Raw genomic sequence first — 15,003 nt, 5'->3', positions numbered from 1 at the left:
CTGCTTTCCTAGTTGTAACTGACACCTCTGCATTGCTAAATGGAATAAATGTCTGAGGTTTGCGCTATTAAATCAGAAGGTAATTGGTGTTTTCCTCATTTCCAACATTGTAAAGGGCAAGAGGAATCTATGAACCAAATTTCACAATCTAACAGGGGGCTGGTGTATTAAAATTCTTTTCTTATTTAAATACAAGACAGAGTGACTCCGCCATCCCAGTTGCCCCAAACTAATCTTGATATTCTTATGTGAACCAAAAATCTTAATGTTTTCTTATTTTTCTATTTCTTTAAGTTTTCTTGTTTTTTTCTCATTCTCCATAACAATTGTTTCTTTCAGCTAGTTATATAGAAACTAGAAATAGAAAATGTTTCACCTTGGTTACTGCAGATGTGTGGAATTAGAATAGCAGAACTGAGGAAGAGAGAGTGTTTAATTAATTAATTAATTGAGAGACAGGGTCTTGCTGTGTCACCCAGGCTGGAGTGTAGTAGCATGATCATAGCTCACGCAGGGTGTCACCATGTTGTTTGGGCTGGTCTCAAACTCCTGGCCTCAAGCAATCCTTCTGCCTCGGCCTCCCAAAGTGCTGGGATTTGTATAGTCATGAGTCACTGTGCCTGACTTCAGCACTTATTTTAATATGTTAAAATTGCAGAGCATTTTTTTAAATTTAGAACAAATTTTAAAATATGGAACATTTTACTCATTTCTAGGGAACACAACCTCCTGTCGTTGTGCTAGTACCACCTCATTCATCACCAGCACACTCAATTGACTTTAAGTTAACCCAGCCATCACCACGGTCCTTCTACCTCCACTGGGATCCGTATTTGTGCACATAAACACATGCACTTTTTCATTCATCACCTTTGCCTCTCATCTGTTTCACAAAGACAAGAGAAGGACAGCTTCATTTTATTTTGAAAATGTTTTGGGGTTAGAGGAAGCTGGCTAAAATTCTGGGTCAACATTTGGGGACTGCCAATTGTCGAGAGATTGGACCCTGCAATTCAGCCCAAAAAAGAAAGGCGGTGTTTGCCTGGAGACTCTTTATTGAGTACTATGGAAAAATCAGCAAGCAGAGAAATGCATTCTGCAAGGCCATCATCTTCTTGTTCCCACTCGCCATCATCTTCTTGTTCCCACTCAGGAGCAGCTGGAAGAAGAAGTCGAAATCAACTGGGGCTTCCAAAATCTGCTGAGCCTCTACTTTCCTCTCCTTTTATTCACCCTTATCTTTACTTTCCTAATTATACACTTTAGACTCCACGCTTATCATTATAATCTTTCTTTTGAATACACTCCATCCTCAGCCAGCTGATCTTCTGCCACACCCACCAAACCAAACACCCACCCAGAAAGAAACCCAAACGTCTCCTTTCTCAGTGTGATCCCTCGAGCAGCTATATGCATTGGTGGAAATCTCATGATTCAGTTTGCTGTGATTACTAACTCATGATCTCCAACCATGCTGAGTGCCATCCACACAGCCCCTCCAGACTCACCTTCTACTTCTGTTCTACTCTGAGCTCCCTTTCCTCTGGCCAGTGGGAAAAACTGGGCAGATTAGAGCTGCAGTTCCCCAACCCCTGCGCTACGGACCTGTATAGATCTATGGCCTGTTAGGAACTAAGCCCCACAGCAGAAGGTGAGCAGGTGAGCACACTAAGCTTCATCTGTGTTTACAGCCACTCCCTATCACGCATATCACCACCTGAGCTCTGCCTCCTGTCAGTCTGCCAGCAGCATTAGATTCTTATAGGAGCAGGAATCCTACTGTAAACTGTGATAGTGAGGGATCTAGGCTACATGTTCCTTGGGAGAATCTAATGCCTGATGATCTAAGGTAGAGCTGAGGTGGTGATGCTAGTTCTGGGGAGTGGCTACAAATACAGATTGTCATCAGCAGAGAGGTCTGACTGCAAATCAGTTGCTTGCAGACTCATATCAAAAAAAAAAAAAAAAAAAAACTCTATCAGTGAGGCCAACACAGTGGTTCACTACCATAATCCTTGAACTCTGGGAGGCCAAGGCAGGTGGAGCTGTCAGGTGTCCAAGACCAGCCTGAGCAAGAGCTAGACCCTATCTCTACTAAAAAGGGCGTCATGGAGGGCACCTGTAGTCCCAGCTACTCAGGAGGCTAAGACAAGAGGATGGCTTGAACTGAGAAATTTGAGGTTCCTGTGAGCTATGACAACACAGCACTCTACTCAGAGCACAGAGGGAGACTCTGTCTCAGAAAAATAAAAAAGCTGTCAATAAGTGGCAAGTGAAAATTAAGCTGCATCTAGTGGCAGGATTTATAGCAGAAACACCCTTCAGTATCACTGTCTCCCATCCCCCCCCCCACCACCAAATGGGACCTTCTAGTTGGAGGAAAAAAGCTCAGGCCTCCCACTGATTATGCATTATGGTGAGTTGTACAATTATTTCATTATATATTACACAGTAATGATAATAGAAATAAAGTTCACAAAAATGTAGTGTGCTTGAATCATTCCCAAACCATCTCCCCCCACCCAACCCAACCCTACCCCCTCAGCCTATGGAAATATTTATTATCTTCCACGAAACCAGTCCCTGGTGCCAAAAGGTTGCGGACTGCTGGGTTGGAGGGAAGGAAGTTGGGTACTAATTCCCTTGGCTCCCGTGCCATCACTTGAGCACTTCCACAGCTCATAGCTTCTGCCAAACAGTCCTTTTTCTGCCTCTCTCTCTCTCTCTCTTTCTGTCTCTCTCTCTCTTCCCCCATCCCCTCCCTCTCTCCCTCGCCCCACTCTCATTCTCACTTCTACTCTCTCTCACTGTCTCTCTCACATTTTCTCCTCCTTTCTCTCACACTGTCTCCCTTTCTCCCTCCCCACTTTCTCCCCCACACATACTTTCTCTCTCATTCTCTCTCTCCTACTCTGTCTCTCTCTCTGCCCGTTCTTTCACTCTCTGCCCATCCTCCCCCCTTTCTCTTGCTCCTTTACTTTCCCCCTTCTCAATTCCAAAAATGTCTCTTTCCTCTCATCCTTCAGGTCTTGCTGTTACCGTCTCTGAACACCGCAGGGTAATTCGTAGTTGCGGGTGTTCCATGATTACCCAATATGAGTGCGTCACCAGCTTCCTGCTGGCATGGTAGCCTCCGCCAGCTGTCCGTGCTGGTCAGCTCTCTTACTACATGTTTTCCTGGCCATCTTACTTGCCACTCTTCAATGACCATTCCTACCTTTCCTACTCTCCTTAAATACCCACCTCTCACATTTTCCACTACTTTTCTGAGAAAATGCAATAGAAACTCCTTCAATTTTGAACCCCCAACCCTCCATCAGTCACGTTCTGTCTACTTGTTCTTACCTCTGAACAATCACATACATCTATGTCTGTACATGCATACGTATATGTGCGTGTGAACATACAAATGCGTTTGTGTCTATATTTGTATCTACATGTCTATGTGTCTAACTCTCTCTCATCTGCCTGTATCTTATATATAAGTTCATTCATTCTCCTGTAGACCCTATAGTCTTCTTCAACAGCTACCTTTTTAATCTGGTTTTCTTTTTCACCCTCCACGTTCTTCCTTCCCTCCCTCCCTACCTCCTTTCCATCCTTCCTGGGCTTTTTTCTCTTCCTTTCTTTCTTTCAGGGTACTACTCTGCTGCCCAGGATAGACTGCAGTGATATCATCATAGCTCACAGCAACCTCCATCTCCCAGGCTCAAGTGGTCCTCCCGCCTCAGCCTCTCAAGTAGCTGGGACTATAGATAGATGCTACCATGCCCAGTTAATTTGGGGCATACTATAACAAAAAATAGCCAGGGGTTGTGGCAGGCACCTGTAGTCCTAGCTACTCAGGAGGCTGAGGTGAGATAATTGCCTAAGCCCAAGAGCTAGAGGTTGCTGTGAGCTGTGATGCCATGGCACTCTTCCGAGCATAACAAAGTGAGACTCTGCCTCAAAAAAAAAACAAAAACAAACAAAAAAAAAACTCCATAACTCCATAACTCCACTCTGACTTGTATCCCCCACAACTCTATGGAAACTTATCTAAATACATTTAATGTGTTCCAACACAATGGACATCTTTCAAGTATTATATATTACATAAACTTACTATAGACAGATGCTACCATGCCCAGTTAATTTTCTACAAAAAAAAAAAAAAAATTGTAGAAACCGGATCTCACTATGTTGGTGAGGCTGGTCTTAAGCTCCTCATCTCAGGTAATCCTACCTCAGCCTCACAAAATTCTGGGATCACAGGAATGAGACACCATGCCAACTTTTTATTTATTTATTTATTTTGAGGCAGAGTCTCACTTTGTTACCCTCAGTAGAGTGCCATGGCATCACAGCTCACAGCAACCTCCAGCTCTTGGGCTTAGGCAATAATCTCACCTCAGCCTCCTAAGTAGCTGGGACTGCAGGTGCCTGCCATAACACCCAGCTATTTTTTGTTGTTGTTTGGGTGGGGCCGGGTTCAAACCCAGCAACCTTGGTATATTTCACACTCACTGAGCCACAGGCACCACCATCATGCCCAACTTTTACTTTTTAAAATGACTTATACTTTTATTTCTTTCAGACCCAAACTTCAGAAAAGGGTAGGCTACATACTTTAAGTGCAATTGTTTACCACCCATTAGCCCTAAAAATAACTCCATTCTGACTTGTATCCCCCACAACTCTATGGAAACTTCTACTAAATACATTTAATGTGTTCCAACACAATGGACATCTTTCAAGTATTACATATTATATAAACTTACAGCTATTATATTATATAATTTACACACTGTGGATGTTTACACATCTTACTTGATCTTTTATATGCCATTGATAACTTCCTTTTACTGGAGATGCCTCTTCCATGAAAAACAGGATATTAAACACACTTCTTACTGTCTTCTTTTCTCCCTGGTTTCCATGTCTCACTTTATTTCAGAATTCCTCCTCTACAAACTTTTTTTTTTGAGACAGAGCCTCAAGCTATCCCCCTGGGTAGAGGGCCATGGCATCACACTCACAGCAACCTCCAACTCCTGGGCTCAAGCGAGTCTCCTGCCTCAGCCTCCCAAGTAGCTGGGACTACAGGCGCCCGCCACAACGCCTGGCCATTTTTTGGTTGCAGCCGTCATTGTTGTTTGGTGGGCCCAGGCTGGGGATTCGAACCTGCCACCTTAGGTGTATGTGGCTGGTGCCTTAGCCGCTTGAGCCACAGGCGCCGAGCCCTCCTCTACAAACTTACAATTTCACAGTAACTCCAGGCTGTTTTCTGAGATCTCTTCTCTCCTGCCTCTCTTCTAGGGAGACTACACTCATATTTTCACATCAAATACCATTCTCATGCAAAAAGAGGTATTTATTGGTGAAATCATCTTTTAGACTTCTTTTAAAATACTCTGGCAGGGGAAAAAAAGGAAAAGAATAACTGAAGCCAAACGTCAAATGTGGATGGTTAAATTTGGGTAATTAGTACATGGGGATCCATCATGATGTTACACTATCCCCTCCATGTTTGGGTATGTTTGAAATTTTCTGTAGTTAAAGAGTGACAGTGAGATGATAAATTAAAATATCATCTGTATCATAACAAATCCCATAATTGTGTCCCCTACCTATACATGTCCTCTGAGCTCCATGACTGATCATAAAGCTGTCTCGTTGGTAGAGATCTCAAATACCTCGAACTTAAAAAGGCAAAAATGGAACCACTACCTCCTCTCTGATCCCCAGCTTGCTCCTTATCCAGAATATATCTTCTCAGAATGAGGCCACAAAATCCACGCCATTGATCATTCCACAGCTGGGAACTCATCCTTAACTCTTCCCTCCCCACTCCCAATTATTCTGTCCACTTTTCCTTCAGACGTCGACTCTTGCCCCTCTCCCCAGTCAGTGCTGATGCCTGTAACTACCATTTCCCATCTGGGCTCTTGGGAAACCTAACCAAATTCAGCATGTGGCCATCCCCTCTTCCCATTTGTTCCCCACCCAGATCCAAAGCAATGGTGCCTTACAGTCACATTTGATTATATCTAGCGTCTGCTTCCTTGACACCTCTCTCTGACTTCTCTTTGGACTTAAGAGCCAACTCCTAAGTCCCTAGCATGCCCACCCTCTGGTTCCCAGTGGACATACCAAGGACAAACCCCCTGGCCTTCCCTCATCTGTACAATGCACTCAGCTCCTCTCTGCATGCTACTCTTTTTCATATGGTTCATATCTCAGACCTTTTGAACTTCATTCTAACATGTGAAGCTACCTATTTCTAGCTCAGTGAGCACCTTTGGTTTTTTTGAGACACAGTCTCACTATCACCCCGGGTAGAGTGCTGTGGTGTCATAGGTCACAGCAACCTCAAATTCTTGGTTTGAGCAATCCTCTTGCCTCAGCCTCCCAGCAGCTGGAACTACAGGTGCCCTCCACAATGCCCAGTTAGTGGTTTGTTTGTTTTTTCTATTTTTAGTAGACATAGAGTCCTTCTTTTGCTCAGGCTGGTCTAGAACTCCTAACATCAGACAATCCCCCCCCACCACTGCCTCGCCTTCCCAGAGTGTTAGGATTACAGGCATGAGCCACTGCACCCAGCCCTCAGTTAGCACTTTTTACCTGTATTCAAGATATTCAAATTTATAGTAGAACTTCCATAGTCAACCACCTCTCTACATGGACCACCTCCTTAAGTTGACCTAATTTTCATAGACCAGACATAAACCACATGTACTCCACAGAAGTTTCTTATGTTGACCAGTTTGTTACAGTCATTTGGGTGGTCAGCTTATAGAGATTCTCCTGTATGTTTAACAAACTTTATTTTTTAGAGCAATTTTTAAGTGATGTAGCGGGTACAGGCATTGCCCATACACTCCTTGCCCCCACACGTGCATGGCCCCCCCCATTATCAATATCCCCATCAGAGTGATATATTTGTCCCAACTGATGAACCTATATTGACTCATCACCCAATGTCCCTGAACATTTTTTTAAGGACCTAATTTTATACAATTAGCTAGAAAAAGTGCTGAGGCTAAAATACAGGTTTCCATGTTAAAATCCTATAATCTAGAATGAAAACCCCAACTTATTTACAGACAAATAACCCTTCAAATTGGGGATCTCACTTCCCAGAAAAAAAAAATAAACCCTTTTAATGAGGATTTTACTTCCTTCCCTCCCAGCAAAAGCTATAGGTTTTTTCCAACAAGGATGATCAAACTTCTTCATCCTTCCTCCCCCAGTCAATCTCACCATCAGTCACAAAATTTCCAAATTCTGTCCTTGTTATAATTCCTGGTCAGTGAACACCATTTTCTTCCAAATACGTCCCCATCATCTGTACACTCCCAGTAGATCAGGCGTCTGAACCAAAAGGGAAACACACATTTTGCAAAGTCTGCAGAGAAAAAAGTAGTCCACATAAGTAACCTTTTATTTTACACCTCCCCTCTGCCACGCCACACACACACACACACACACACATACACACTTCTGTTCTGCCCTCTTTCACCAAAAACATGAGAACAATACTGGGGTGGGATGGTGAGATCCCATATTGCTTGAATGTTATACAAAAATTACTATTTTCTCTCCTCTTAGGCTCAAGCAATCGTCTTGCCTGAGCCTCTGGAGTAGCTGGGATGTACAGGCACCTGCCACAATGCCCAGATAATTTTTCTTTCTTCTTTTTTTCTCTTAATATAAAAGTATAAGTTTTATATTAGAGAAAGGGAAAAGAGTAGGGGGAAGAGATTAGAAAGAGAGAAGGAAGAGTAGAAAGCAGGGAATGAGAGAAGGGAAGATGGGGCAAGGAGAGAGAAAGAGCAAGAGAATGGTGTGGTATCTTAAGGAAAGAAAGGAAGAATGCCAGCCTAATTTTTCTATTTTTAGTAGAGAGGGGTCTCCCTCTTGCTTAGGCTGGCCTGAAGCTCCTGAGCTCAAGCAATCCACCTGCCTCAGCCTCCCAGAGTGCTGGGATTACAAGTGTGAGCCACCACACCCAGCCAAGATTTCTTTTCATGATAATGTAATCAAAGTGCTCATCATATATCTGTGGTGCAACATGATTTTCTTACTGTCAGAAATTGCATGTTCTTTAGTCTTATTGTGTGTTCCAATTTGACTGGGTATGGATTCCATTTTCAGAGCCCCCTTGTATATCTCACCAAATCTCACCCTCAGCGGCCAAGGTATGGCACACCTCTTGGGGGCTGGACACAATTTTAAGAGGGACTTTACCTAACAAATGCAATCAGTGTAGCCTAATTCTTTGTCCCAAACGATAAAAAAAGAAAAGGCCACCTTGAGGTATTCAGAAGCAAGACACTCACCCTCTTTGTTGCAATACTTCCAATATCCTTCGTAAGTCTTGTTTAATGAGCACCAACTGTGTTTTGCCTTGAGCTTGACGCAGTCATGAATTATTAGGTTTTTATGCTTGAATGGAAAGACACACTTCCCATCTAGAGAAAACAAAAAATATTCTTTACCTGTTTCTGAATGTCTTTATGGAGATGTAACAGAGGGACTTTCCTCCCAGGGTCTGATGCACTCTGAAATTGAACATTATTGCACCACTCAAAGGCAGAGCTGTTTGGGCCTCTAATGACAGAAGGGATTTTGTTTGTTTGTTTTATACCCATGCCCCAGTTTTCTTTCCCAGGGAATAAACTGTCAGTTCCAGAAATCTATCCTAAGCTTGAAAGTATGACTAGACTATCCACCAACAATTGCTTCACCACCACCCCTCTACCCCCATCTCCTTTCTTCATCTTCTTGCAGAGATGACTCTTTCTCTCTCTCTCATTCAATGATATAGAAAGATCTATCTCTCCATCTACACATGTGTATGTATGTGGTTACATATGAAATCTGACACTTAGGTTCACAAACTCATCCTAGAGAAAGTGCTACATGCCTCATTGCTGAGATTCACTGTGGTCACCTTCAAAGTACTCCCCTTGGGAAGTTATGCACCAATACCAAAGCCTAGTACACCCTTAAAAGCAATTCTGGAACTCTTCTGTCTGGAGTGACCTTCAGAGCTGTTGTCATAGGGCACACAAAACCATGCAAAAACAATAGCAAACACCACTCAGAAAGACATCACACATCAACACAAATACAGTAGTGATTTACACTGATATATCAAGGTTATGAAACCCTGCTGAGCTGTTCGTACAGTGCTGCCAACCTAAGTGCATGGTACTGAGTTCATGAACTTAATTGTCAGGCAGCCGTTGTATGACATCAGTTCTGATGGTTATACATGTATATACACTCACTCATGTGTGTGAGATGTCTAAAAAATATCCAGCCATGTAATGTTTAAAATAGTATACACACACACACATGAATTTTTGCTATCCCTCAAAATAAATCGTATTTTATGTCCATAACTCGAGGCTCTAACTTAACACATCCTAGAAATCCTTTTCAAGTAACTTATAGCTCTCGTACCTCCCTTCTAATGCTGGTTCTTGTTCTGTGATGTGGATTTCTCACAATTTATTCAGTATTTTCTACATGCAGACTTTCCCCCCACTGTAAATACAGCTGCTATAAAAACTCCATGTATTTAAACCCTTACATACGGAAGCATTTTCCATAGGCCTAGAATCCCCAGAGCAAGGTTACTAGGACAAAGCACGTGGGAAGCTTTAACACAGATGGATACTGCTTTCTTAAAGGACAATAGCAATTCATCTTCCTTACCAATGGTTCAGGTTTCCCTGGATGACAGATGATTCCTGCCTTGTATTAAAAGATCTCCTGGTCCTTAGGCTATTCATATATTTTCTTGTATTTTCTCCTTAAATTAAATGATTTTGTTTCTTTACATATAATTTGTATTTAGCAAGAATGTGGTTTTGTATATGATGCAGGAGGAGAATGCAACTTTATTTTTTTCCAAACAGCTATTCAGTAATGGTAGACTGATGATAAAACAAATGATCTATACATTTAAAAACGTGTGTTAAATTCTAATATATCCTGGGATCCATTTCATGTTTTCTATAGAGTTTATTAAAATTAGTAGAGAGGTAGGATAGCGCAATGGTAAAATGAGCAGGCTCTGGAGCCAGCAATCATCACAAAAATATTTTTTCTTCTCATTATTTGACTTTCCCTGGGCTGATACCATGAACTTTGTACTACGATATTTTAGTATATTTAAATATTTTATCAAACAAATTATTTTTTTCTACCCAATACTGTTTTTGCTCATGAAATTGCTAATTGTTATTGAATTCTTTTCTCTATGAATTTTAAAATCTGCTCTTCCCTGTTAGAATGGCAGAAATTAAAGAGTTAGAAACATTAGTGCTGGTTTAAGTTAAGGTAACTTTTATTTCTCGGGTTTATGTTTGTCTGTTTGTTTGCTTTTAAATGAAATACCACCTTGCTCTATCACCCAGACTGGAGCACCATGGCATCATCACAGCTAACTGTAACTTCAAACTCCTGGGTTCAAGCAATCCTCCTGCCTCAGCCTCATGAGTAGCTGGGACTATTGGCGCCTACCCCCATACCTGGTTAATTTTTCTAATTTTTGTAGAGATGGGGGTGTCACTTTTGATCAGGCTGATGTTGAACTCTTAGCCTCCAATGATCCTCCTGCCTTGGCCTCCTAGAATGCTAGTTTTATAAGTGTGGGCTACCATACTTGGTCCCATTTTTCTGGTTTTTTTAAAATCTATTTACAAAGTACTTACATTAATTTTATAAAAGAAGGAAAAAAGTACCAGTAATAACCCCCCATTGCTCAATTTTGACAAAATTTTAAAAATGTATATTTTAATAGTAAAAGTTTTATGATTACTTACCTTTGACCTCTGGATGAAGAATTTTAGATTCTGAAAAACAAAATTTGGAGCTAACATTTATTTTACTATTTTTAGACTGTAAACTGAGCTGTAATAAAATAGAATTAAAAACATTAGTTTGAGAAAAGTGACATTGTTTTTGCATTATGTCTTCCACACAAGAACATGACATGATCTTCAAGTTTTCAGAATTGGTTTTATACTCTTCAGTTTTCTTATTTACTTTATATAAATCCTACATATTTCTTGCTGATTTAATTCCAGGCTGTTTTTGTCATTGACCCTAAATACAATATTTTCCTTTTCCATCAATGTCTAGTTGGTTCTTGCCATTATAGAGAAAACTACTGACTGTTGTGTTTATCTTATATTTAGCCACATGGCCATATTCTCTTTTAAAATTATTAATTTTGACTAGTGTTCTTAAGGATTTTAAAGTATGCAATCATAAAATAATTCTGCCTGTTGGAGCAACACCTGTGGCTCAGTGGGAAAGGCAGTCTCCTATACCGAGGGTGGCAGGTTCAAACCTGGCCCTGGCCAAACTGTAACAAAAAATAGCCAGGCGTTGTGGCAGATACCTGTAGACCCAGCTACTTGGGAGGCTGAGGCAAGAGAATTGCCTAAGCCCAAGAGCGGGAGGTTGCTGTGAGCTGTGATGCCACAGCACTCTACCAAGGGCAACAAAGTAAGACTCTGTCTCTAAAAAAAATAATAAGAATAATTCTGCCCGTTATTTTATATAGACTTATAGGATTTTTTTTTCCTTTTACAGTATCTTAGCCTGTGCTTTCCCGTTTTCTGTTGAAATGACATTCAGATTAGATTAAAAAATACTCATTCCAACATGATTAGTATTAGTTCAAAAAATATTGAAGTATTAAAAATATCAATTAGTAAAATGTTTTTAAAAGAAAATACAGCTTTATGATATCATGTAGGCATTAATAAAGATGAACATAAAAGTACAGATGGAAAAATGTGTGCTTCATTTTTAAGGCACTTTCTATTTCATTCTGTTCTTTAAAATGTGATTTTTAACCTGGTTCTCTGTACCCCTACTGAATCTCCACCAATAAAAAGAAATAAAGTAAATAAGTAAAAACACTTGATTTTTGCAAAAAGAAAATTACATTATGAAGTTGTATGCAATGAAATATTTAATCACTCACAAATATTAACAGTAAAATTATTTCTTTACCTGCATTTACTCTGAAAGTTACTTACTTTATATGTAAATACATAAAATAGTAGTTTTTATAAAAAATATGATTTCTTACCAGAAAAAAGTATTTAATGACTTCACATTTTTATTGTAAAACTTAAAAAGGAAATCTAATGAAAGGTTAACAACTTACCTGGAGTTGGTGGAAGGCCATCTGAAAGACACAATTTTGAACAAATATTTGTCATCAGATTTCGGCCTTAACATAAAAAAATGAAAATAATTCCCCACATTCTATTCCAATAAAAATAATGATAGTTTGGGCGGTGCATGTGGCTCAGTGAGTAGGGTACCAGCCTCATATACTGAGGGTAGAGGGTTCAAACCTGACCCCGGCCAAATTGCAACAAAAAAATAGCAGGGTGTTGTGGAGGGCACCTGTCGTCCCAGCTACTCAGGAGGCTGAGGCAAGAGAATCACCTAAGCCCAAGAGCTGGAGGTTGCTGTGAGCTGTGATGCCATAGCACTCTACTGAGGGTGACAAAGTGAGACTCTGTCTCTAAAATAATAATAATAACAATAATGATAGTTTGAAGGTTGTACATCAAAATTCAATAGTGCTTATTTTTGGTAGTGTGAATTGTGGGTAATTTTCCTTTTGTTCAACTGTACTTTCCAGATAATATTAATGCATAGGAACAATTAAAATTCTTTTTAAAGACCTGGTCCAGGTCTTGACCCGCATGTTTATTTTTCTTTCCTCGTAGACTAAAGGCCTCTGCCACAAACATGCTTTGCCAGATCCTCAGTCAGGCCAAGAAGCATCCGAGCTTGATTCCCCTCTTCGTATTTATGGGAGCTGGAGGTACTGGAGCAGCCCTGTCTGTCTTGCATCTGGCATCGTTCAATCCAGATGTTAGTTGGGACAGAAAGAATAACCCAGAACCACAGAACAAAATGGTTCCCACTGATCAATACAAGTTCTACTCAGTGAATGTGGATTACAGCAAACTGAAGAAAGAAAGTCCAGACTTCTAAACCAAATGTTTCACAATAAAGCTGCTTAGAATGAAGGTCTTCCAGAAGCCATCGCACAATTTGCCACTTAACCAGGAAATATTTTTCTTCTAAATGCATGAAGTCATGCACATTGATGTATTGTGTTGAGGATTATACTGATGAATAAATAACCAAAACTTAAAAACAAACAAACAAACAAAAAATCCTGGAAGCAAAAGTAAGTGATTTACTTTTCCCATTTTTGCGTAAAATGAATCATATTATAATGTTAGAATATGTTTTTCATTTCACCATTTTCTGTTTTGTTTTGCATTATTCTATTTCTTTTTAGTACTATATGGAAGGTACAATTTGAAACAGTTACTTAACTGTCCTTAGCTTTTAAAATGAGATTAAATTAGTTTTAGTATCTGTTAAAGAAGATTCTTTGTAGTTGGACTTCATAGGTTATGAAGATTAAATGAAAAAATATGACAAAGATGCACCATACATGGCACATAGCAAGCAATTACATACATTATGTAGCACATGGTAACATTTTTATTGCAATTATAATGATTTCTGTTTTTATAATAACCAGTATTTGCTCCCTTACCAGATAGAAGACTCATTCAAGTTGGCAAAAGATTGTCACAAACCACAGAGAACTACATCCAGAAATCTCAAACAAAATAGTAAGATGTATCATGATAGATTGCCCATTGTTCGAAGATTTTCAATTGTTCTTTAAGATCAGAATATAGGCAAAACCTTATATATATATATATATATATTTTTTTTTTTTTTTGAGCAGAGTCTTCTCTATTGTCCAGACTAGAGTGCCATAGTGTCAGCCTAGCTCACAGCAACCTCCAACTTCCAGGTTCAAGTGATCCTCCTATCTCAGCCTCCAGAGCTGAGACTATGGGCATCTACCACAATTCCTGGTTAATTTTCTGTGTGTTTTTAGTAAAGATGGGGTCTTGTTCTTGTTCATGCTGGTCTCAAAGTCCTGAGCTCAAGAAATCTACCTGCCTCGATTTCCCAAAGTGCTAGGATTACAGGTGTGAGCCACTGTGCCCAGCCCTATAGGCAAGACGTTAATGGGTATGGATTTGCCTATAAATTTTGAGTATTTTACCAACATTATAAAACATACATAAAATACAAAAATATATTTGTATTTTTCAGAGATGGAAAATAGTTTTATTGGTTGACAAGAGGGAAAGGGTAGGGAATTTTTTACAACACCAACTAGTCTAGGGAAGGTGAACTAACCAGAAACAATGGCATATAGACAACAATGAGAAAATCATAAATATGAAGGATTCTAGCAAGAGGACACGTTTAGAACATAAATTGACAGCACAGATAAAGAAATATAGGGCAGCCATAAAGTTCATGTATGGACACCCCATATACTTTCTCAGAATCTTTAGGTCAAATCTCACTTGTCACTTGCTAGCTATGAGACCTCAAGTACATGATTCAACCCGTGTGCCTCAAATTCTCTTCACTAGGGCAGCACCTATGGCTCAGTGGGTAGGGCACCAGCCCCATATACCAAGGGTGGCGGGTTCAAACCCAGCTCTGGCCAAACTGCAACAAAAAAAGCCAGGCATTGTGGCAGGTACCTATAGTCCCAGCTGCTCGGGAGGCTGAGGCAAGAGACTCGCCTAAGCCCAGGAGTTGGAAGTTGCTGTGAGCTGTGACGCCACGGCAATCTACTGAGGGCAATAAAGTAAGACTCTGTCTCTAAAAAAAAAAAAAAAATTCTCTTCAGTAAAATGAGGTCAATCATTTTGTACCAACTTTTTGGGATTGTTATGAGGAAAAAATGGGTTATGCATATAAAATCCTTAGAATAGTGTCTCTAATAAAGATAGCACTAGGTAGCTTATAGCTGCTCTTTTATCAACAGTGTTATAACTACTGAAACATCCTCATCAACATCTTCATCGTTAGTACCATGAGATGCAGGCTGATCTTTAGGGAGGGCTCGCTGGTGTTTCTGATATGTAA

General features: G+C 40.2%; 1 protein-coding gene and 1 pseudogene across 2 annotated transcripts; one reads left to right on the top strand and one right to left on the bottom strand.

Moving 5' to 3' along the window:
• Window positions 1–7,244: 7,244 nt before the first annotated feature.
• On the bottom strand, window positions 7,245–8,633 carry LOC100957506 (binder of sperm protein homolog 1). Its single transcript, XM_023509032.1, has 3 exons — window positions 8,630–8,633; window positions 8,322–8,453; window positions 7,245–7,387 (listed from the first exon to the last, which is right to left on the bottom strand). The coding sequence occupies exons 1-3, from the start codon at window positions 8,631–8,633 to the stop codon at window positions 7,245–7,247; spliced, it is 279 nt and encodes a 92-aa protein (XP_023364800.1).
• Window positions 8,634–12,749: 4,116 nt separating this feature from the next.
• On the top strand, window positions 12,750–13,095 carry LOC111722687 (annotated as a pseudogene). Its single transcript, XR_002771399.1, has one exon. The product of XR_002771399.1 is annotated as a cytochrome c oxidase subunit NDUFA4 pseudogene (transcript).
• Window positions 13,096–15,003: the final 1,908 nt, after the last annotated feature.

The sequence above is a fragment of the Otolemur garnettii genome, unplaced genomic scaffold, assembly GCF_000181295.1.
Source record: "Otolemur garnettii isolate 467f Iridium unplaced genomic scaffold, OtoGar3 scaffold00317, whole genome shotgun sequence".
In the NCBI taxonomy this organism is placed as follows: domain Eukaryota; kingdom Metazoa; phylum Chordata; class Mammalia; order Primates; family Galagidae; genus Otolemur; species Otolemur garnettii.
The sequence above is the reverse complement of the archived record's forward strand: the minus strand, read 5'-3'. Positions and strand labels throughout refer to the sequence as shown.

Coding starts and splice junctions, on each gene's coding strand:
- LOC100957506 (XM_023509032.1), bottom strand. Junction 7,388..8,321: donor GAAGTATTGCAACAAAGAGG/GTGAGTGTCTTG, acceptor TTTTCTCTGCAG/ACTTTGCAAAATGTGTGTTT.